At 33.4% G+C, this 25122-nt stretch overlaps 1 protein-coding gene across 3 annotated transcripts; it reads left to right on the top strand.

The window, feature by feature from the left end:
* Positions 1 to 5990: 5990 nt before the first annotated feature.
* Positions 5991 to 23742, top strand: LOC110116046 (uncharacterized membrane protein YuiD). 3 transcript variants are annotated; one of them, XM_020849488.2, is made up of 6 exons: positions 6106 to 6245; positions 6352 to 6721; positions 13306 to 13470; positions 17424 to 17474; positions 19587 to 19679; positions 23426 to 23742. In XM_020849488.2, exons 2-6 carry the CDS (start codon positions 6707 to 6709, stop codon positions 23480 to 23482), a joined length of 381 nt encoding a protein of 126 aa, XP_020705147.1. In that variant the 5' UTR covers positions 6106 to 6245; positions 6352 to 6706; the 3' UTR covers positions 23483 to 23742. The 3 variants fall into 3 exon arrangements, with proteins under 3 accessions (XP_028547522.1, XP_020705146.1, XP_020705147.1); XM_020849487.2 differs by lacking the exon at positions 6352 to 6721 and having other exon boundaries at positions 5995 to 6245; positions 13314 to 13470; XM_028691689.1 differs by lacking the exons at positions 6352 to 6721; positions 19587 to 19679; positions 23426 to 23742 and adding an exon at positions 19429 to 19553 and having other exon boundaries at positions 5991 to 6245; positions 13314 to 13470.
* The last annotated feature ends 1380 nt before the right edge of the window (positions 23743 to 25122 follow it).

Raw genomic sequence — 25122 nt, 5'->3', positions numbered from 1 at the left:
GATATTAATCTTGTGAATTAGTTTTGTGGGTTTGTCCTAAATGTTAGAAAATGAGTTGTAGCTATGTTGGTTGGGTTTACAAGAAAGCATGCTTTAGGCCACTCTGCAATTAAGAAGAGGTCTATTTGTCATAAGAAATGCTCTTGGTGGAAATCATGAGGGGTATTTAGGCATGAATGGAGGGCATTTTGAATTTAAATCACATATAAATATTTGAATAATTATTCTTTAATATAATTTTAGTAATAAATTTAACGGTGGGATTGTGAGATCGGGTGATAAAATATTTAAAAAGAGTGCATGGTTTAGATATCGCATCCATTGTTCAAAGTGATGATGAAATATGTGAGATATTATTAGTAGAATTCAAGTTGGATGGTTGAAGCAGAGGAATGTATTGGGCATATTATGTGATAGAAAAGTACTATTCAAACTTGAGAGAAATATCCCACTACGTGGGGTTTGCTATATAAGTCATTATTTACTTGCTTGCATGAATGCTTATGAGGTGATACATATACTAATGCTCTTTTACAAAAAGTTATATGTCAAATTGAACAGATCTAATTATATAGCACACGAGAATCTCCTCAAGTAAAAAAGCTAAATTATAGAACTCCTTAACTACAAGAAGCTAAGCTCTTAAACAGTGAAGCGCCTTTTGGTGTAATGGTTGGAATTTCATTTAGAAATTTCATAGTTAAGTGTGCTCATCCTAAAGAAATCTTGGGATGGGTGATCTCTTGGAAAGTTACATCAACAAGACAAAATTGTGAGGCACTTGGACCACAACGAACAAATATATCGAGAATTAAAAGTTTGAGTTGTTATAAATGATATAAGAGTAATACACCTGCCGAAATATGGGGATTAAATATCATACAAGACAGTGCTACGGTATGGGAGTCACCTCTTAAATCTTATATGAGACAAAGTGCTATGTGGCAAGAATCACCACTTGAACTTGTAGGGGCCTCGTCTAGAATCATATATGTGTGATGGATGATTCTGAGATAAAAATTGTGACTAGAACATCCGTTACTTAAGTGTTGGAGATTATGAAACCCCTTAAGTAAAAGAGGTTAAACTTTTAAACATCGATGCATATTTTGGTATAATTGTTGGAATTTCATTAAAAACTCTGCGGTTAAGCATGCTTATCCTGGAGAAATCATGGGATGCGTAAACCTTATGAGAAGTTATACCTACAAGATAAAATTGAGAATGTTTTGGTATATATTAACTGTGTATTACTATGCACTAGCTAATACATAAAAATACACAGCTAATACACACCAATACCTAGTAATACACTAGTCCACATGTCATATTTTCATTAGAGTCTAGACATAGCTCTACGTCCGATGCCTGCACATAATAATTTCTCATGTTCCATACCATAAACTTCTTTAAGGACATTGAGATCAAAATTAATTCAAATAGCATTTGAACAAGGTTCTAAAAAAATTCAATCAACATTGAGAGCATCTATGCAATAAAAATTTGATCTTTGATTAAATATTATTTGATCCATAATCAAACATTACTCATTTTTATTTGAAAAATTTTCATCAAAGTATGAACATAGTTGGAATAATAAGTTCTTAACAATTTTATAAAATAGTTGAATTAGAAGTTCAAATACGATTCATTCAATATTTAACATAAGACAACAAATTCATAGTGCGATCACCATAAACATAACTCTAAATTCAAATTAATATAAGTTGAATAATAATCGAACACGGTTCAAATAGTGTAGATATAACAAAGTGGAACACAAAATATAGAACATTAAAATTTTAGTTATAACATACTCAACAAATATTCATAACCCATGAAAATAACAATTATTACATCATAGTACAACTATTTAGTGACATTAATTTATGAATTATAATTGATTCAAGCAAGAAAACTATTATGAAGGTGATGAACACTTACTCTTAATAGTAACTAAATTATGAACTCTAACTCCATATCAGCTACACTATATTTGATAGCATCATTTTAATCCTTTGAAAAGCTTATATATATCATTATATGGTCGTTCCCATGCTTCACCAATGAGGTTAATACAATAACTTTCTTTATTTCTTCTAAAGTCTCACAATTGTCTTCTTTTTTGATTGCATATACATTTTAAGCATATGGCACTAACTATATCTCTTTTATATGAAACTTTGAATATAAGTTATAATAGATAACACCTTAAGCTCAAGTTGCTACCAATGCATGTTTGCATGAGAAGCTCATAATATCAAACTTTTTATTTCGCACACCCTTTCTTGTAAATTATCATTACCACTAAGGCCAACATCAAAGACATGTAGACTAATGGATTAAACGATATTGTTTTGAGCCTTATTTAAGAGTTTTTACAATGCTTCTTTGATTTTGTTTGCTAAAATAATATTTGTGTTCATTGTAATGTTACATTTAAAAAAAAAAAATATTTTTGCATTACAACAACAACAACAACAACATCAAGCCTTTATCCCACTACGTGGGGTCGGCTACATGAATCCTTTTTCTCCATTGTGTCCTATTAAAAGCCAAATTCTCGTTTAAATCTAATAAAGAAAGGTTATTCCTAATATTTTCTAACCAAGTCTTTTTAGGTCTACCCCTACCTTTCTTAACACAAGTCAAATCTAATACCTCTACTCTCTTAACTGGGTCGTCGGAAGGCCGCCTTTTTATGTGACCAAACCATCTAAGGCGACTCTCTCTAATCTTATCTTCTACTGGAGCTACTCCAACCTTTTCACGTATATGCTCATTTCGTATCCTATCTCTAAGGGTAAAGCCACTCATCCATCTAAGCATCCTCTCTCTGCCACACTTAACTTATTTTTGCATTGTGCCTTAAAATTTTTAATAATATTGTCACTAGATAGTAACATGCACTCTTGGTGGCATTATTGAACTCTTAGAAATACTAGCTGTCACTAAGTTGTATTAGTTTCTAGGAAGAAAGCACGAGCTCATCTTTCAAAGAAAAGTTCTTTCCTAAAATAATATATTATGCTTGGGTTTTTTATATGTATTTTATCTAAGTACCTAAAGAACACAACTCTTCTATAAACCTTGAAAAGTAAATGATATTTCTTATGACAACTATCAATTATGAATTTTACTGTAATATTTATTGCCACTTGATGAGTGCAAGCTCTTTAGCATGCCTCTAGAAAAATGATTAATAAAAACATTGAAGATATTGTTGTATTTATCAGAACCAACACTTGGTTTTTCACTATCCAGTTGACTTCCTCGACCTCATTATAAAATACAACCATAACTCTTGTCATAGGATAAATCTAAGTATTGACATCTTATGAGAAACATACATATTTGAAATGATCATCACTATATTGATGGCAATCAACAGTTATCCTTGAATTTTTTTTGTGTAGCATAATTATAAATGATGACAACTTCTAAAATGATGCTTAGGAGGATTTTTCCACATAAGTGATATCATGCTCATAACACAACTATGATCATCTTTGGCATCATGTTAGGATCAGAGGAAACAAGTTTATATTTGATCATATGTCTAATGAGCCACATTGGAGATTATCAGTGATCATTTGATCTTACATATGTTGTGCAATTGTGTTCTGAAATAAGACTCATTATCTCGAAAATTATTGAATTTGCCATTTTTTTTCAAATGATTATATCTCTAAAGTGCAATGAATGTACATTCTTTTTTTACTTTATATCTTTACTTTAAATTGAAAGCTTTTTTCATGGCATATGCATGTAATGTCTACTTCAACATTTCTTTACTCTCAAATTAACTTGGCAACATGTAATTCAATAGAGACAAACTCAACCATAGTGCTAGTAAATTAAAATTTTTGAATTCAAAGTATTTTCAAGCATGAATGCTTGATTGTTATGAGTTATCAATGTGCTAATCATATATTGAATTATTATTTTTAGTCCCAAGTATTTGAATAATCAAAATACCTTAGATGTTTGCTAGTTTTATGTTGATCACAAGATGGGGCTGACATCTCCAATTGATGTTTAAGGCTTCGTTTGGGACGGCTTTTTTATTGCTTTCTAAAACGGAGTTTTAGTACAAATTTTTTTATTTTTGTAGTACAAATTTTTTTATTTTTGTAGTAAAACTCCGTTTTAGAAAGCAATAAAAAAGTCGTCCCAAACGAAGCCTAAGTCTTGAAACATTCATTGAATAACTATCACTTGCATCATGTACTTCCACAATACAACCTATTTCGATATTTGGAACGCCCACATAATCACCTATACCATCATATTAATCTTGCATCAAACTCATTTGAACAAGAACTATAGTTGGAGCATTCTTAAGATGGTGGTCACATATATGAGAGATAGATACGTAATAGATAAGGGAATCTCATTAAAAGAACTGAGAATATCATTTCTAAGTAACTTATTTGGACAAATTGATGATGCTTCACCATAGTCGTACATTATCTTCAATTTCAAATTAAATTGTTTTGTATCAACATCTTTCACCTGATGTTAAGAAGAATGATATTTTTAAGCGAAGTATTTCTTTGTATCTTCAATCACTTGTTCTATTTTTTTGGAAAAAAAATCAACCAACTTACATGTCTCCTTTCCATTTTGCTCCATACAATACAAGGATATATATTCATGCTTTATTTACATATGAATATGCTTCATTCATATATAGCTTTACTATTCTTCAAACATATATTGAAATTAATCAAATTATATTCAAACATTTATCGAATTATGATCAAATAATGATTAATTCATAGTAAAATATTTTCAATTTGCAATCAAACTATACTTGATGACATGATTTTACGTTATTCAAATCGAGTTAAATCATTTGCCTAGTTAAGACACGATCTTACCTTCTTCATCGAATGATGTCCAAATATGAATTGAATGATGATTGAATAATATGATCTCTAATAATTTGAATAATATTTGATCATGTTCGAATATAATTTGCTCATGTTGTAGCAAGTATGAAGCACACTGATTGATATTATATGTAGCTTATGTTAGATCTTCATCAAAACGATTAAATGCTACAAGTTGGAAACTAAAAAATAATAATACTTATATATGCTTAAGTTGTCAATGAAAAAATAATATCCAACTTTATTAGGGTGATTCCTTTTAGAAAGTGGCTTGGATGAAGATAGGTAGAGATGACATAAATGGAGAAATCTAATTGGAAAAAGGCATGTTGTCATCACTCTCTCTCTCTCTCACACACACACACACACACACACATATATATATATATATATATATATATGCCTATTTGAGACATTTATATCAAATTAAGTAAGATTCACATAAACGATATATAGAAAAGACTCGAACTAAAGAGCTCTTAATTAATAGCTAAAATTTCCAACCAACGGATCAAGATTAGCTGCGACAGATATATATTTTTAAATATAAAATAAAATTATTATTTAACTTTGAATGTTATGGGAGAGAGAGACACATCCGCTTATAATAAGTTGCTGAAGGGTCGACAGGTAGATTAAAAATTAGAATTTTTTTTTTATTAATTAAAATAATAAATTAGAAATATCTTATTTTTTAGTAATCTAAATTTTTTTTACAAAATTAATTAATGTAATTTAACATTAAGATAAAAATTAAGATAAATTTCTCATACATAAAAGATATTGAGAAGTACAATACCAAAAAAAATTAAAATATAGATTACATTCAAATAACAAAAAATTAAAATAACAACTAAATATTTATTTATGATATATTTATATTCCAATTTATTTTATAGAGTAAAAAATATTTGTTTTAATTATATTAGATTTAATTCAAAAATTTGATAAATAATATTAATGATTAAAAATATATAAAATGATATATGGGAAAGAATATATTAGGAATATTCTTTTTTTGGTGTTAGAAAATGGAGTTCAGGTGGAAACAAGTTATGTATTTTGATGTATTATTATATTTTGGAGTGAAAAATGAGTTTTTCGGTTGGAGATGGTCTAACCTGTGAGGAAGTGCGCGCAAGGTGAGGAGAGAAAACCCGTGGCATATAGGTTTACCGATCTTGGAGGAAGGTCTGGAATGGACGAAGTGCTGACGATGCGAGAGATCGCAGCCTCATCGTCAGCGAAAGCTAGTCAATCTCCTCCATTACCTTCAACGATGAACCTTCCCTTGCTCTCCGCCTTCCTCGCCTTCTCCGTTGCTCAATTTCTCAAGATCTTCACCACCTGGTGCGTTCCCGTTAATTTCGTCTATAAGACCGTTCTTATTTTAATCTTCGAAATGGAACCGCATTTCTTTGCGATGACCTGATTGTGCTTTTCTAATTTGATTTAGTGGGTGGAAGATGAGGGGGCCTGGTTGTTGATTTGACAGGGTTATACGCTATTTGGAGTCAAAGCTTCTCCTTTGCTTGGTTTCTTGGTTGCTAGATTATATGCTTATTAGGATGCGTTTTGATGGATGAGTTAGGCATTTGGCTTTGCTTAATGGTCGAAGCTTGGATTTGGAAAATGATATTTTTGTCGACCAGGCCCACCCACAGTTCGTATGTATCATGTTGGGAATAACTCAAAGTCATGTTTTCCTCATTCCCATGCGTAAAATTAATCAACGAGCAGGAAATCAGTGGCACCCGAAGGAGCAAAGGGCTTCTTAGGGTTTGGCGTCTCAAAGCTCATATCTTCGCCTGATGAAGAGCAATCAGGTAGTCGGATCTGAAAGTCTGCATTCTGCTTTTGGTTATTAGAAAATTCTATGGGCTGGTCTTCTATATTTTGAGAACCATTTCATGGCCGTCCTTCTAACGAACTGTAGGTTGAGCCAGAATATTGTAAGTGCGCTTCTTCAGTGACTCAAACCTGAAATTAGACAATTGACTTTGCTTAATGGCCAGATCTTGTCACCGACTTAACATAACCTGAAAATCTCTGACTTTGCCAGCACATCACAGACATTATGCTGCATAGTTAAAAACATGCTTAATACGTGCTATCACGAGCCTTCATAACAAACTCCATGGTGTCACGCATGTGGAATGTGAAACCTCTTAAGTAAAAATAATTTAAACTCTTAAACATCAATGTGTCTTTTGGTGTAATTATTAGAATTTCATTAAGCAAATTTTACAGTTGAGCGTTCTCATGCGGGAACAATTCTGGGATGAGTAACCTCCAGCTCCAGGGAAGTTATACTAACGTGACAAAACAGTGAGTCTATTAGACCAAAGTAGAATAGTTTGGACTGTTATAGAATGGTATCAAAGCAATACACCAGTTGGAAGAGGAGAACTAAGTATCATATAAGATAAAGTGTTATGCCATGAGAGCCACATCTCCAATCAAATAGATTAGGGGGTGTTAATATTTGATCCGACCTGAATTTGATTTGAAAATTCTAGGTCTGGGAAACGAGTTGACCCAAGTTTCATATTCTGACCCGTTTCCAATTTTGGGTCGGGTTCGGGTCAAAACCGAAAAACCCAGAAGCAACGTAAAACTGACCAGGGTCGCACTCGCATGCTCGCCCTAGTGTTCGCACGGTCGTACTCATGTTCATGTCTCGCTCACACCCGTACTCGCCTACACAGCCTCATCAGCTCACGGCTCACCCCTACGGCCTGGTAGGCACGTGGGTCGGGTCAAGTCAACTCGGGTCAAGGGCGGGTTGTGTCGGGTTTGGATCTTGACCCTATTTGTCTAATTGAGTCTGGTTTAGGTTGAGTCAGTTGATGGCAGGTTAGTTTCGGGTTGGGCCCAAACTTGACATTAAAATCCATTTTGACACCTCTAGCATAGATCACGCGATCCTCTCTCTCCTCGTTTGATTCTCCTGCTGTCTGGCATCATTTAAGGTAAAATAAAGCTAGAGCATTACTTATCTCTCGGTTCTCCTCCCTCCAACAATAGCCGCCAAACCTCTTTCTCTTCTTCATCTCTTTCTTGCTGTTTGCACCAGTGAAGGTATTCCCCCTTCTTCTCCTTTGATTTAAAGACGACAGTATAAAATTTCCTTTTTCGTCTTCTTCTTTGGTTAGAATTGCCGATAACAAAACATCTCCTTTTTGATCGATTGTGAGGTAACCACCAAATCTCCTCGTCTTCCTCATCTTTACCTTCTTGAATTACTCGCAATCATAGTGGCTTATCATTGGCTTGTATTTCTAATGAATCTATGTATATATGTATATATTTATATTATATCGTAAGATTTGATTATTAGTGAGAGATTATCCCGCATTAATATAAATTCATTCGACATTTTTGTTGTTGTTGTGGTGGCTTAAGTTAATTTGGCTAGCCTAGTTATATATAGCCTAATTATATATATCATACTTGTTAACGATGAATGGCGCACCACGACGCAAATATCCCTTTGGAGTCATGGCGCATATCACACGGCGCAACGCGCACTATTTTGAACATGACACAAACTATACAAGAATTATAAAATAATAAACATGAATATGATATATCATTAAATTGAAAGACAAGCTATCATAATAATGAAAGACAACCATAGTTATATATAAGTTTAAGTAAACACCCAAATATCTCATAATTCAAAATATTACAATTATTTTGTTAAAGGTCAATGATTTTATAAGAATTTAATATGATCTTCTTGGGAATCATCATCAACAAATCTTAAAAAAGCTTTGCTATCTTCATCAACATTGTCTCCTACTTCATAGTCTTCTTCATCACCCTCATTTTTATTCTCAATATCAACAACATTATGCCTAGATGAAGATTCATTCTCTTTCCCTTTTGATCTCTCCCGAATGTTATAGCTTTTATCATAAACACCAGTAGCCTTATCAACACTTGTCCAAGTTAAATCTTCCTCTCCAGCAATAAAGTCATTTTCTTCATCAGATCATGAAAAAAACTCTGTCGAAAGCAGCAGAGGAATCAGAGAAGTTGCTATGGTCAGGAGCAACAAACAAACGAAGGAAGGGGGCAGAAGCGGCGAGCAAACGTGCTGAATATGGATGCCTCCGACCGAAGATACGAATGAGGGCGGAATCAACAAATAGTTTTGCGAAATTGTCGAAGGAGGGGGCGGAAGCAAACTTGTCGCGGGAGCAAAGAAACGATTCGTGAAATTTGGCATAGAGAATGGGCCGATATTTATCTTAGAATAAATAGTATATTATCTTAAAAAAAAATATCATGATTATCTTAAAAATTTGTAAAAAACAAATAGCAAGTGCTATTTTAAACATGTGCGTCGCGCCATGTACATTGCATCGTAGGTGCGCTACGCCGCGCCGTGTGCCATGATGCGTGCTATTTTGCACCATTGATATATATATATATATATACAATTCCAAGCATCATTATATTTTATTAAAAATATCATTTTTTAGGAATTTCAAGTAAATCTCATTTGATGTTGCCTCTTTTGGTTCAAGGAGGCCATAGGGTTAAGTGCTGCAACTTGCTTTTAAGATAAGTAACTATTATTTATTGTTGAATAAATGTAACATTTTTTGTTAGGGGTGTATTTAGTGCTAATTGTGTTAGGTTTTTTGGATTAATTATTAGACTATTACTCCTATCATTATTGTGAAATTTGTTGATTATTTGCAAACACTTGTAAAGATCTTTTCATGCTCTTAATGAACTAACAAGTTTCATAAGTAGATTATTTTTTATTTTATTGTTGCACAAATTATTGTATATTGATTTTTGTAACAATTATATTTTCATGTACATGCTCTTATTGTGTGTAGTAAATGCTATATTTTCAAATCATATCTTATTATGAAATAGCATTCATTATATTGAAATTATAAAACCATTTGAAAAGTGCTTATGAAAATTTTGAAAAACTATATTCATGGGTGCATTGGAGTGTATGTCATGGAACCATATTGGATATTGGCTAGGCAGATCAATGAGGTTTCAGAGTGGCGACTCTATAAGAAATCATTGGATTTTTTGGGTTGGTGTTTATCTTCCCGTTGTAGGGTATTTAATAAAACCGACTATAGATAATATATAAATAAGCATGAGCCGAAAATGATGAATGAATGATGGGTCATTTAGAGGATGATGATGATACCTAGTGTGCTTGTATGTGCATAAGTTTGATTGCTTTCAAATTAATTAAAGGTTGTCATGCACATTTGCAATAACAACATATTAGAACCTTTATAAGATTCATGACATGTGATATTATTGCTTGAATACATTGATTGTAGGTTGTTACTCTTGTCTTTTTATTGTTCATACTGCATGCCCTTTTCTTTTGCCATTTATGCTTTGATAGATAAGATGTTGTTCTTCTTTTTTATCCTAATGTTATTTGACTATTGGTTGGTAGTTTGAGCTATTTATCCCTTATTTGAACTAATATTTTCTTTTTCGCTTAAGAGGTTAGTTAATTTACACAAAGCCCTATCGTTTACATTTAGTTTCTTTTATTTAAATCATTCAATATATTAATGGGATACCTAGTCATGGATTATTTTTTTCAACTTGTTACTTTTTTTAATTCTTAGGTGGATGAATGGCTTCACTCTTAGAGATAGGATATGAAATGAATATATATGTGAAAGGTTGGAGTAGCTCCAGTGGAAGATAAGATTAGAGGGAGTCGCCTTAGATGGTTTGTTCACATAAAATGACGGCTTTCCGATGACCCGGTTAGGAAAGTAGATGTATTAGATTTAACTTAAGTAAAGAAAGGTATAAGTAGACCTAAAAAGACTTGGTTAGAAAATATTAGAAATGACATTTCTTTGTTAGATTTAAATGAGAACTTAACTTTTAACAGGACACAATGAAGAAAAAGGATTCATGTAGCCGACCCCATATATTGGGATAAAGACTTGATATTGATGTTGATGGTAGTACTTTTTTAATTCTATGGCTTGTTTTGATTTTGATTTGTCCCCAATACTTGATGGTCTCTCATAGTTGGTTCATGTTTCTTAGCAACTCTTTGATTTTGTTGAAGAGTAAGAAAAAAGTCTCGTGTCTAAATCATTTATCAATTTTTATTGCTACGCACTATTTTCTATTTGTCAAGGTTTAAAATTGCATAAATAAGCCTCGAGGCGTAAGCCTCACGGATGAAGATTTGCGTAAATGAGAATTTAAGGGTTTTAGCAGGATAAGTGTTCCTTCATGCGAGTTACTCCTCCCTTCACCACCTTATCACAAAAATTACATTTTAAATACGCATGTCTTCTCGCCGTTCCTACATCAACTTGCACACTGTATTTCCAAGAAGGGTCACGCCGTAATGACGTATTTATCTTTTCCTTGCCCCTAACCATGTTTCCTAAAGCACAAATGCAAAATAAAACACAAAAACTCAAAAAATTTAAAACCACCCTAGCTTTCCTATAATTTGAAAAATCAAACCCTAAACTTAAAAAAAATTCTAAGAACACTTGAAGAAGTGATGTAGAGGGGCGGCCAGAAACAAAGGACTCACCGACGAAAGGCGGCGCCGGCGGGAGAGGCGGAGGAAACGTGCGGGAGAGCCGGATCGGGCATCTGCGTGCTTCTTGGAGGCTTCGGTTCACGTCTTCCGTCGGGTAAGGGGGTATAAGGAAGAATTTAAGGCCCCCATATTAGAGGCATAGGCCTCAATGGAAATTGCACAATAACGCTTGTGAGGTGCACCTCACTACACTTGAGGCGTACGTGAGTCCTGAGAATTGCTTAGGCTTTGAGGCTATTTTGGGGCAAATTGCGGAAAGGCACGCCTCGAATTGCGCAATTTTAAACTATGCTATTCGTTATTTGATTATTTGGCTATGTGGACTTATATATGAACTTCGTTTTTCTTTGAATAATCCCACTTCTGTCAATGTGAATAATACTAGTGCCATTCAAATTGCTATTTATACTGTTTCCTATGAGTGCACGGGGCAATTTGAAGTGGACTACCATTCAATTCCGAAAGCTTTGGTTACTTTTGGTATTTCTCTTTATCATATTTCTACTAACCTTCAGATTGCTGAGATAATTACAAAGGTCATATGACATAACATCATTGGTTCCTTTTGGAAAATAGCCAATTGCCCACATCAATTTGAGAGGGCATATCGGTTATATATATATATGGTAGCACATATCATGCCAAAATTAGCCATTATTTATTAAGGATTCCTGTATTATTGCTGTAAATATTGTGTAATCACTGTTGTAGAACTGTGCGATTAAGTAGCGTAGCTGTAAATATTTGCATTTAGGAATACAGTCGCAGGTTACTTAACCAAATCAGATTGCTGTGATCTTAAATTCAGTTTTGTAGCATATAAAGTGTTTTTTATATAATATAAACAATTTTCTTGGTCAAGTGACAACAGCAGCTGCACCAGCACGTGAATGGATTAGGTGATGCATAAGGGTTGCCATCGGAAGAGGGAAGCTGGCAAGGTTATGTGAATGCAGTTTTCAAGTGGGTATGGAAAGACGGCTGGAGCAAATGCAAGCCGGGTGCTACCAAGTGTAGAAAAAAAAGCAGTTGCCTTTTTTCATCTATATATGACCCAAATGTTGTGTTTACAATGCCTAATTTTGTAGTGGCCTAGGCATGAAACTTTCATAAAATTAGGGGTGTCAAAAGTTGACATGACCCGAAACCACCCCGAAAAAATTCGGGTCTAGATCAACCTGTTTGTAAAACGGGTCGAGTCCGGGTTCGGATTTTTGACCCGTCTGAAAATGGCTCGGGTTCGGGTTGACCATGGAAGGAAGGCAAAAGTTAGGGTTCGCGGGTCGGGGTAGGTCAACCTCGTAACCCGTTTGGGATGAGTCATGGTTGGAAATCCTGACCCGTTTAACTAAATTGGTGGGGTTTGGCTACAACCCTTTTACACCCGGGTCAACTTGGGTTGGACCCAAACTCAACCCGTTGACCCGAATTGACACCCCTACATAAAATATACATTAGTATTAGTATGGTGTAAAACAATGGCTTTTCGAAGCCCATCCAACTAACCATGCAAATGAGAGAATGTGTACCTAATTGTGCCGAATCAGAGTCCAAATCACTTAGTCCACAAACAACCAAACTTATTAACTTTTAGAACTGACACCGAACTAAAAGATAGAGGTCTGGTTTAGGCCTAGATGCTCTGGTATACACTACTCCCATGTTTATTAATTTATTGTTTCCATTCCTATTATCTGTATATTCAATGTTCTTGCAATTGTTGGTTTATGACGATAACTTTATTGATTCTGTTCCTTATCATTAATTCACGCTTTCTGTGTTGGCAGCCGTATGTAAATTGTCTCCTGCTAAGTTTTATGATATCCATCATAGACATGCAGGTTTAAAGAGAAAAGGTGGGACTCTAGGAGGTTGCTTGGGTCGGGTGGGATGCCTTCATCCCATTCCGCAACTGTGGTTGCTCTTGCAACAGCAATAGGTTTGCAGGAAGGCACAGCTGGATCTTCATTTGCTCTTGCAATCGTTTTGGCATCTGTTGTATGTACCTATGGACTTGTCCTTCATTTTATTTCGTTTCTATGGTTCAATTTTTTTTTTCTTTTTCTCCTTTGTGATACATATATTTGGAATCAATTTGATTTATTTTGGTAAGTCCGAATGGTTTATCATGATGTCTGATGCTTGCTAGGAGACAGACTTAGAACTGGTGATCTTTTGCGTTCTTTTATGTGATGTATATGCCTGCAATGGTTGAGTCAGCTAGAATGAATACTGTCCTAACAGCAAATTTAACTATGGTGTTTAATAACAATTGCCATAGTTGAAGCTGTAATGGCTTGTAGATTGGATGCTTTGGAACTTTCAATCTCACGTAGTGATATATCACCAGTCTCATGAGGCTAGCAACTTCCCCTTATTCAACAACAACAACAATAACATTAAGCCTTTATCTCACTATGTGGGGTCTTCTACATGAATTTTTTTCTCTATTGTGTCTGGTTAATAGTTAAATTCTCATTTAAATCTAATAAAAAATGATCATTTCTAATTTTTGCTAACCAAGTCTTTTTAGGTCTATCTCTATCTCTCTTAATATGGATCAAATCTAATACATTTACTCTCCTAATTGGCGTTATCAAATGTAATTCCTCTCTTAACAAACTCCCCTTATTCGATAATGAAAAATTGATATTTGTGTATGAGTAAAAACTAACTCATCTTCAGAAGATGCATAAAATAAAACTACACTCTCCATATGAGCATGCATCTATTAGCATCAAGTTTGTATGCAGTAACAAAATCAATTCTCCCTCTTTTGACATCATCAAAAAGTTTCACCATGAATTCAAGTGATTGTTGATACCACAAATAGATAACAAAATCACCCCTTATAAAACGCATATTAAGATTAAAAATAATCTAATTGTAATATGTTAAACATAAGATATCAATAGAACATCGTCTCTAATACAAATAATGAAATATATATGTAATATTATTATGTCCTAATGCATCCACTAAGGCATTTCCCACAAATTCCAGCCGTAAGATTTCATCAAGCCGTTGCATGAAATTTTAAGTGGGATGGCTACAGTAATATAATATTTAGTAACTTTTAATTACTAATCTACTGCACTGTTTAATATTAATTAATGGTTACTGAACTATTAATTGGTTAAACTAGCAAATTAAGTTATATATATATGCTGTTATATACATCAAAATGCTCAAAATTCAAAATAGAATATAATGAAAATAACTTTGACGTTTTATGGGGGAATGATAAAATGGGGTATTTCTTTGGGAAAAAATTATGGCTTACCTTTTTGAAAATTTTGGATATTATACAACCAACATCCTTAGCTTGAGATAAATTTAATTTAATTTTTATTCTTAATCATGCTAAATGAAAAACATGTCTATATGCGTGAGATGTGAAAATTTCAATAAATAATATAATCATGCCCAAATCTTTAAGTATAAAAGTTGTACATAAATAAGATCATCAATGGAAACAAAACTATCTAGTATAAGCAAATGTAAGAACATAATTATGAAAGAGACAAAATTCATACAATCATATAAGTTGAATTTTTTAATCAAATATAGCTTAGTTAGCATGCATGATAATAGACTAATCTAAAGACCATAACACTAGTAAGAAGGGGTTTAGAATGTTCCCAATATTATACCTTTTACCATGCCCTCCCAAACTGCTCTTGGAAATATTAAAAAACTAGTCTTCATTCATTTTCCATGAAGACATGCTTATTACAAATGCATGTATTATGGATTTTAAGTACCCAGACAAGTTTGGGTCTTGTAGCGTTGGTACCATGTGCATTCAACTCATGTTTAGGTGGTGGTGAAGCAAGTGCTGTGCCTTTAGGAATCGAATCATATGAAGATGTACTAGTTGTGTTCATGTTTCTTCTAAATTCACAAACATTTGAAACCTCTTATCTATTACAGAAGTTGCATTGAATTTTGGGGAGAACATGCATAAAGTAGTATATGTATATATTTTTTCATGCTTTCTAGTAAATGAGGTTATATGCATATTAAATTTTTAACTTATGAGTGAAGCATGTATACATGAAATGGTGGAACAATAAGTTGTAGAAGTGCCTAAAGAGGATAATCATCAAGTTAAAGTCTAAGGTTAGCGATCTTATTTTTAAGTTTTTAATTCTTATTTTCTAATAATGAGCATGATTTTACCTGATCATTCAATAATTCAAATCATGCATGTAAGAAGATATAAATCATTTTTAAATTTAACATTATTCTTTTCAAGCAATGAACATTATTCTAGTTTTTTAATTTAAATTTATGATATCATGTTTGATGGATTCTCTTTTTTCAAAATATCAATAATATTACCAAAGCCATATGACTACATGCAAAAAATACTTTCTTTTTAAAATTTCAAACTCTTCAACTAATTAATCAAAATTATTAGAGAGTTTTCCATAAGATAATTTGCTTACATCATTATTATTGTCAAAGTTGGAGGGGTGTCTTTTTTCTTTTTCATCAATTTGAGATGTAAGGCACATATAATTATTTAGTTATTTATTTATTTTGCCTTGCATTAGTAGCTCTCTTTCTTTTATTGTATTTCTTGGAGTGATATCTTTGTGATTTATTCACTTGAGGCTTTAGGACATTTTCTAGAAACTAGTGCTTAAACGTACTTTGCATTCTCACATATCTATTATTATTTCAAGGAATGTCCAAAATTTCTTTCTCAATTTTAAGGGTAGTAACAAGTACTTGAATTTTTGGTGGAAGAGCTCAATGAAAACAAGTGATAGCTTTGACGTTCTATTATGCTAAAGCAACTTCTTCTTGTTAGCACAGCCAAAATACTATCTAATATAAGCACCATTTACAAAAACGGAAGATATATAACTTTTCATACAAATATACCATTAATTTGGATTGATTGATTTTAATAATATAAACTTCTTTTGTTCCTAAAAATCAGAGTACAAATAATCTAACGAAGTTGGTAGATCAATATATTTTCCAACTAACAAATAATGATTAAAAATGGTCTTCACCATGATAATCTAATTCTAGGATGTTAAGCTTAATAAAACATTATTACGTGCACCAACCGCTAACACTAATTGAAGTGTCAAGTACATTCCACACACTATGCACAATGAAGTGTAAACAATCATATAAATGCGCACTATTAGATGGCACTACACAAAGTTTATGATCATCAAATCACTAATTAACTAATAATAATGCATGTATAACATTGACGCTCTGGCGTTAACATCTTGATTTTATCCTATAAACTAACAATAAACCTACGAAATTCAAACATATTCTAACCAACCTTATCCTCCACAACAACCTTTATTCAAATATTGCCCAATCTCCACAATCTGCCTTATTCAAATACAGAATTTGCACCTCATCATAGCCATCCTATTCAAAATTATGTCCTTGAGGAATAAATGTATTTTTTTTTCTCTCTTCAATTTTATTATTTTGTTTCTCTCCTAAATCCTTGTGTTTTCATATTTCTGCTACCTGCATGATAGAGTTTCCTAAACTTAGGTCAATGCTTTTGGTCTTATTGTCAGCCAAAGATTAGCAGCTAAAATGAATTGAAGATTGTCTGTAAAGGAACTTACAAACTTGTACAATGAAGCGTTTAGTTTGTGCTGTTGAAATCAATATACATCGTTCTAACTTATATACCTTTACCAAAAATAAAAAAAGGGTATTGTGGGGCTGTGTGCATATTTGCACGGGCATTATGTTGAAGGATACAGCATGCTAACACTGCCCTTTAGTTTTTTTCTTTTAATGGTATGCATATTTCTTGTTTTGGTGCTTCATTGTTGTGGGATTTTAGAGCAAGCATGCCTGTACTTTTGTGCGTGAATTGTGTGAATTTCTACGTTAAAAAATTGATGCTCCATATTTTGATGTAGAATTGAGGATTTTTGTAATAATTATTTTTACAGGTAATGTATGATGCATCTGGGATAAGACTACATGCAGGTCGGCAAGCTGAGGTGAGAATGTTATGATTACTTGTTGGATGCTAGTCTTTTTTTTTTTTGAAGAGAAGAATGTATTTGTACATTATTATGCAGTAAAACTTTCAACAATTCATAAAGATTTGAGTAAAAATTTTAGAATTCAAAAAGATTTAAGTAATATTGTGGCGGATTCATAAATATGTGAGGGTATCTGTTAAAAAGTGAATCATCTGTAAGTAGTTTGGATTATCCTGTAATAGAGAGTAAGACAAGTCAAAATAGGATCATGTACTAGTTACATTGATGTGAAACTAAATGCGATAGACAAGAATTGCTTGTTAGAAATTAATACTTGTGAACTTGCGTTGCTAATTTTAAACAAATACTTTTCAAGATAGATCGCAAGAAATTTCTATGGAAGAACTAAGCAACGTCAATCAATTACATTTAGAAGCAACATGAAACAAACAAAATTAATCCAATAAGTAATAAAGCAAATGGCTCTTAACAAAAATCCAAGGCTTAAGATATAGATCCTTCACCTCGAAGTCCCTCACTTTCACTCTTGGATTCACTCGGTTAGCGGAAGAGGATGGCGCACAAACTCAACGATGCCACTATTAGACAAGTAATGCCGAGGGGGCTAGCCGCCGGGGAGGAAGTCGGATTTGGAGAAGAAGGTGTTCGGCCGTTGATGATCCACTCGTCCGTCGGAAGTTGCTCGTCGAGGATGTCCACAAGGTGGGGAAGAATCCGATTCAAGTAATCCTCAACGGTGTGGTCGAAGCCAAATCCAATGTCAAAGAACGGCGATCGGATGACGTCAATGTCGCCTTGATGATCGTATGCAATGTCGTAATCACGCTCCGGATTGGCCATTCATGACTATGAGATGTCCGGGGCGGCGGGATGGGCTTGGTGGAGAGAACCGTGCGGAGGAAAACAAGGGGAGAGGGTCACGGATCTTGGGAGGAGGAAAGGAAATTTAAAACCCACAAACCTCAACTCTTCATCCGCAAGAACTCACAAAGAGATCTACAACACTACCTCCTCAAGAACTCACAAAGAGATCTAGAGGAAGCACCACGAACTCACAAAGAGCAGCTCGTGCATCCTCCGCCCAGGCGGAAAACTTTCGATGCGGGCGTCTGGGTCAGTCCTGCGGACCGGCTGTACCGGTCCACTGGACCGGTCTAACAGTTGACTTATTCTTAGCATATTGATATTGGGTATTCAAATAATAGCTTGTGATGTGCAAATGTTGATGCAACTAAAACTCTCATTTCTCATTTGTGATTTCCTTAATTTTTCTTATAGCTGGACTAATCTCTGCTTAAATTTTGTGTGGTCAACTCCTTTACCTCATCCATTTCATTGTAAATACAACCATAACAAGCTTTTTTTTTTCCACATCAACTATTCTTAAAACCATGTTTATAAAAATTGGACTAGATCGATTGGTTCGATCGGATCAACCATAAGTTGGTCCTTCTGCCGGTTCAGTCCTTTCATAATTGTTTTGAGCACATAATTATCCAGAATCTATCAAAATTTGTAGTTGAATTGGGAAACTTGTGAACCGATTGGGTTTTATATGCACCTCCATATTATAATATTGATCAATTTATGGTCTTTTGCTTTTGATAAAATGCTAGAAATAAAAAAATTTAAATTATTAAGCTTTTATGCTCTTTGGACTTGAATATCTTATAGGTGTAGGAAGAGAGGTTTGTGAAGTCATTTCTAAATTTGGTTGTCATTGATATTCCAATCTTGTGGCAGTACAAGCTCTAAATATTTTTGCAAGCATTTGTACAATTGTTAATTTTTTCGAAATAAGATTATCACGTAAAAAATGCTCAATTGAAATAAATGCCAGAAGTTTGTTTAAAGTATTTCTCAATTACTTTCGTTATTGATAGACTTTTTATCGTTTTATTTATTTATTTTTTAAATTCAAATTCGTGATCTTTATATAACAATGAAGGCAACTCAATGGCTAGTTTTTACCAAGGCAAGCATGTATGGGAATGACATGCTACAAGTTTTGGACGTTTCCAGCAAATGCTCAAATACAACTATGTTATTGGTATAAACTTTTGTTTTGCACTTTTAAGTTATTTGCATAACTTTTTTCTTTTTCAGTTGTTGAACCAAATAGTTTGCGAGCTGCCACCAGAACATCCTTTATCTAGCATAAGGCCCTTACGTGAGCTGCTTGGACACACTCCACTTCAGGTATCCAGTAACATTTATCTTATTTAAATATGCCAGCTAGACTTTTTTCATGCCATGTCATTTATGTACTGGCTATCAATTGCTATTCTCCGTCAAAGAAAGTTCTCCTCTTAGACAGGCAGTATAGAAGAGCTATTTGTTTTCATTATTTCTACTTATTTTGATTGCTTGAGAGGATATTGATACATCATCAAAAATTATCTTGACCGGGCACAAATCTCGACGTAAAATTGAATTGGAAACTTCCGAAATTAAATCCGGGACCATCCGAACTCCAATTTCAGCAAACATATAGTCGAGCTGAACATCTCGAAAAGACGAACTCAACGACACCGAATTCGACTCAATCCGAGCCCAAATGGATTCAAATCGAAGATCTGAAGCGCATTTGAAAGGTTCAAACAATAAATTGGATATCCAAACGATTTCCAAACACGACATGCTTATAGTCGAATCAAGCGGCTCGATGAGACGAATCCAACGAGCCCAAGATCGCCGAATTTTGATGTCATTAAGACACTCAAATACTCGATAAACGATCTGCGATCAAGGGAGTCGATATCGGCTATACATTCAGAATACTCTCAACATACCCTTGATCTTCTCCCTACTTACTGGTCATGTCACTTCCAAAAAACTATAAATGGATCCCTCATTCTTCATTGAAGGGAACCCAAACAAGGAAGAGGAGGAGAGAGAAATCAGAATTTTCTTGCCACCAGATCCTCCTCGACCACCGGCTGTCACCAAACTATCGCCCGGACTTCTGCCCGACCACCATCTATCATTGGTTTTCCTCTCGACCTCCCATTGTCTCCTTCCATCCAATCCCTGTTTGTTACTAGATTACGACCCAATAACGGACTATTGTAATTTTGATCGTCCTAAAGTTTTGGTGATTCTATTTTTTCTTTGTTTGTGAGTTGGATACTCGTGCAAAACTAAGACGTGAAATTTGATACTTTACCGTCATGAATATTCAGTCTGCAATAGGTATAATTCATTCAACCAAAGCCTTGAGAGCTGAATATTGAACTATTTGGTCACTTTTGATCCCTTATTTTTTTACTGAAATTGTGTTCCTTATGAAACCAAACACTCACATGAAGATAGAATTCAGGGCTAACTAAGCCTTGAAGCCTAGTAAGAAGAAGAAACTCTGCAGACTTTGTGGAATAGAATAGTGCAAATTGCATTTTCCAAAAAAAAAAGTTCAAATTGCATTCATGGTAGGTGTACTCTCTCTCTCTCATGCTTTCTCACTATCCTTGTGAAGCATGTGAGAGATCTATGGGAGGATAGCACGCAAGAGGGGGACGCCGCTGGCTGATTAGGAATGATGTTTGATGTATCTTTTTATATTTGTAGCCATTGAAAGCTAAATGTTGATCATTATGAGGAGCTTCCAATAGAAGTCCTGCATGACCAAGGCCTCATTTGAGAAAGATTAATTTTGCTCAAGTGAACCAGGTAGGGGCTTCTCAAGTGCTTCTTGTGTTTTTTGCAAGTAAAATGTCTAAAAAGTCCCTCACGTTGCACTACCTTCCTGCACGTCTTCGCAAACCTTGGCTTGAACTCATCGTGAGAAGGATTTTTTTTTGCCCCCTCTTTCACACCTCTCGTTGCCTTCAGATTTCAGCTGCTTTCACCTCAGTTGTTCGTCCAAACATCTGTTCCTGCAAGTGTCCTGCCTGAAATTGCCACAGTTGTTCGCTGCATTGTGCCCTAGTTATTTTTTGTTTCTCCTTCTTCCTCACTGGCATTTTCTGATTCTTTTTCTTTTTTTTTTAAATTTTGCTGATAATGAACCCAAATCACAATTTTGACAACATATCATTAACAACATTAGATGAATTACAGAGTTTGATGACATTTGGTATGCGTATAAGTTATAAGACGTTCTTTTACTGTTGCAGCTGCTTTAAAGCTTTTTTTGGTCCGTAAGTCCGTGAAATATGTTAATAATTCTCCATTTTGATATTATAAGTATTACGGTTTTCTAGAATTATATATATATATATATATATATATAGTTTACATGTACTTAAATTTTAGAGATGAATAATTTAGTCTTTTATTATAAAATCGTTAAAGCTGAATATCTAAACAAACAATTAATATTTGCTTTCAAGTTTTAGTAAGTACTTAAAAGAATGTTAATTAAACAAAATCTCATTATTGAAACAAGATTTTGTTAAACTCCTTCACAACTTCTGTTTTTAAAACTCTATTTTACATCAGCTACATCCCATCCAAACTAGGCCCAAGTCTATGCAGGTTGGAGTTTTGCTCACTCGTATTTAGGCGTGAATGATCTTATTTTATATTTTGATTTATCAAAATCCTTTTTGAAAATCAGACTAACCCCCCCAAAAAAAGGCTAATGGGTTTGAATTGTTTTTCTAGATTTGAGCTCGATCTGTGCTAAAATTTGATTCAAATTTTTAGTGCTTTTTCACCTTTGAGCTCAAACTCTGCCCTCCTTCGAGTTATTGTATTTGTAGCATTAATTTGTATGACAGTGACTACAGCTACTAATAGCATCTCCGGCCGAATGCCTAACATTCGTTTGGCATCATTGGTTTGCTCCATTCGATCGCCAAATAAAACGCCATTAGCGTGAGGGTGGATAGTGCGTCGCTATTCACATGTTTTTTTTTTAAAATCCAAAAATTAGGTTAGAAAAAAGTATGAGAAAGAATATACATAGAATATTTTTTTTGTTGTTGTTAGAAAATAGAGTTCGGTTGGAGATAAGTTCCAACATTTTAGAGTTTTTTTATTATTATTTTTTGTTTTATTATTTTTTAATTATTTTTTTCTTTTAAAATTACGCTATGTTTTTCAAGTATTATAAGAGAATGTTGGTCATTAAAAGAGAAGCATAATACTAAGTTAAGTGTGGCAGAGATGAGGATGCTCAGGTGGATGAGTGGCTTTACACTTAGAGATAGGATACGAAATGAGCATATACGTGGAAAGGTTGGAGTAGCTCCAGTAGAAGTTAAGATTAGAGAGAGTCGCCTTAGATGGTTTGGTCACATAAAACGGCGGCCTTCCGATGACACGGTTAGGAGAGTAGAGGTATTAGATTTGACTTATGTTAAGAAAGGTAGGGGTAGACCTAAAAAGACTTGGTTAGAAAATATTAGGAATGACCTTTCTTTATTAGATTTAAACGAGAATTTGACTTTTAATAGGACACAATGGAGAAAAAAGGATTCATGTAGCCGACCCCACGTAGTGGGATAAAGGCTTGATGTTGTTGTTGTATGTTTTTCAAGTATTACTTCATTTTGAAGCGTCTGGATTTGAATCTGAATGACGCGGCATTAACCTAAATTACACTATGTTTCTCATGAAGATGAAGATTAAACAGGTTGAAGCTGCAATCCAATATAAAAAAAGCATCAATTGGATCAGAAGTTTTGAACATTTAGGTTTTGTTTGACAGTTTTTTTGTTGTTTTTTAAGTAGTTTTTTTAGTAAAAAAATTAGATTAGGAATTTTTATACTAAAAAGTTGTCCTAAATGAAATCTTAGGTTTTGTTTGGGATTATTTTATTGCTTTTAAAGCAACTTTTTAGTATAAAGCCATCTCAAAAGAAGCCTTCTTTTTTATGTTAGAAGCTGCTTTAAAAAGCACTAAAAAAACCGCCCCAAACGAATCATAATAGTCAACATCTTTAGCATTGCTCTCACTATAATATTATTATATTAATCAATATGTGAAATCTCTTGTGCAGGTAGTAGCAGGTGCCATCCTTGGCGTCCTGGTTTCCTATCTTCTGAGGAACTCTTAAAGAGGCAATGTTCTTCTTCTTCAAAGGAGTTGTGGAAATAGATTTGCCACCATCGTTGTAATCGCTTTTCTTCTGTTAAATTGCTCATTATGGCTCCATTCCCTTTACATCACAAAAAAAAATATGCATTCTGGAACTGTTCTTCTGATTGTGTAAATCAGATGCAACATGTAAAGCCATTTGCTCCTTGTGCTAAAATTGTTTAATGTTGGCTTTAATTTGTTAAGTTATTTAAAAAAAAAAATTAGCAAACAGCTCTTTTGATCATTTTCGTTATTTTTTTTATTTTATTTTATTTATATTTATATTTTAATATAAATATAAATTAATTTATATGACTGTGGTGGTGATCAGTAGGGCACCATTGAGGCGAAGGCAATGATGATGATGATGATGATGATATAGTTGATTTTAAGAATAATTAAGTTATCTATAAATTATTTTAGGATTTTTTTTAAATAACATGATTTATTTTTCAAATAAAAAATAACTTTAAAATATATAAAAAACTGCAGTTTTTAAAAATAAAAAATGATAACGAAATATAAAAAATATACAAGGGAGCCCAACTGACTCAACATAATAGGATATTTAATTTTAGGAATATATTAATATGTTGAAATCAGTATTAATATAAGCAACATGAAACTTTTTTTTTTTTTTTTTTGGGAAAAAAATGGGGCAAAGCCCTTTCGATATAATCACCAAGTTACATGTAAAGTGATAAGAGCAAAGAAACATATGCTTACAAGAATTTGAATAATAATCATTTAAATGTTATTTTTATGTCTTAATATACCTGGAGTTTTACAAACTTGATGACAAAAAAAATGAATAAATAAAATAATACTACAATAACACAGGACAACATTAAGGCCTTTATCCACTATGTGGGCTGGGTTCCGGAAATAATAATATTAATAAAAATAAAAAAATTAAACGAGTTTTTTTTAATATTTTGATGCAATTAAGGTAAATTAAAACATAACATAATGGGAGGGTAAAAGGTCACAAACTGAAGACCTCTTAGTTAAAGTCTAAGTTTTAATAAAAAAAGTGCCAAAGTGGGCCTGGTGGCCATTGGCGCTCATTATAAATACTCCATTTGTTTTCAAAATAAACTTTCCGCATATTAGTGACTTATGCTTCATAACAAATGGCTAAAACACCGAAGCTGATTGATTGAAAATCTGAATCATTCTAAAGTAAGGCTAATTTAGGCTTGGTGCGTTAGGTGGTTTGGACGGTTTCTTAGTGGCTTCTTAAAAGCCGCTTTTCTAATGAAAAATTATAAATTTTTGTATTTGAGCGGTTTAAGAAAACAGTAAAAAAAGCCTGTCACAAAAGAAGCCTAAAGGCTTCACGGTTTTCTTACGCTGTACTTTTAGTATAAATATTATTTTTTTAACCAGCTAAAAATTACTTTAATATAATAAACAATGGTAACCAAATGAAACTTTAAGTTCGAGTGAAGAACTGCTCTCTGTGCATTTTCCAAAAGCTAAAGCTTAGATGCTAGTAACATCATCCATTATTAAAAAAAAGATCAAATTGGTTCATTACTAAATACTCAATTGATCTGATTTTTTCTTGTTCTCTTATTTTATCTCACGAATTTAATCAAAAAAGAGATAGAAAGT

The sequence above is a fragment of the Dendrobium catenatum genome, unplaced genomic scaffold (assembly GCF_001605985.2).
Source record: "Dendrobium catenatum unplaced genomic scaffold, ASM160598v2 original_scaffold_51051, whole genome shotgun sequence".
NCBI lineage: Eukaryota > Viridiplantae > Streptophyta > Magnoliopsida > Asparagales > Orchidaceae > Dendrobium > Dendrobium catenatum.
Note: the sequence above shows the minus strand (reverse complement) of the source record. Positions and strands in the feature narration are given on the sequence as shown.

Excerpts from the sequence above, each read along its gene's own strand:
- LOC110116046 (XM_020849487.2), top strand. The coding sequence starts at position 6,094 with ATGGACGAAGTGCTGACGATGCGAGAGATCGCAGCCTCATCGTCAGCG. Across the intron at positions 6,246-13,313 it reads CTCAAGATCTTCACCACCTG|GTTTAAAGAGAAAAGGTGGG; the intron begins GTGCGTTCCCGT and ends ATAGACATGCAG. Across the intron at positions 19,680-23,425 it reads TTGGACACACTCCACTTCAG|GTAGTAGCAGGTGCCATCCT; the intron begins GTATCCAGTAAC and ends TCTCTTGTGCAG.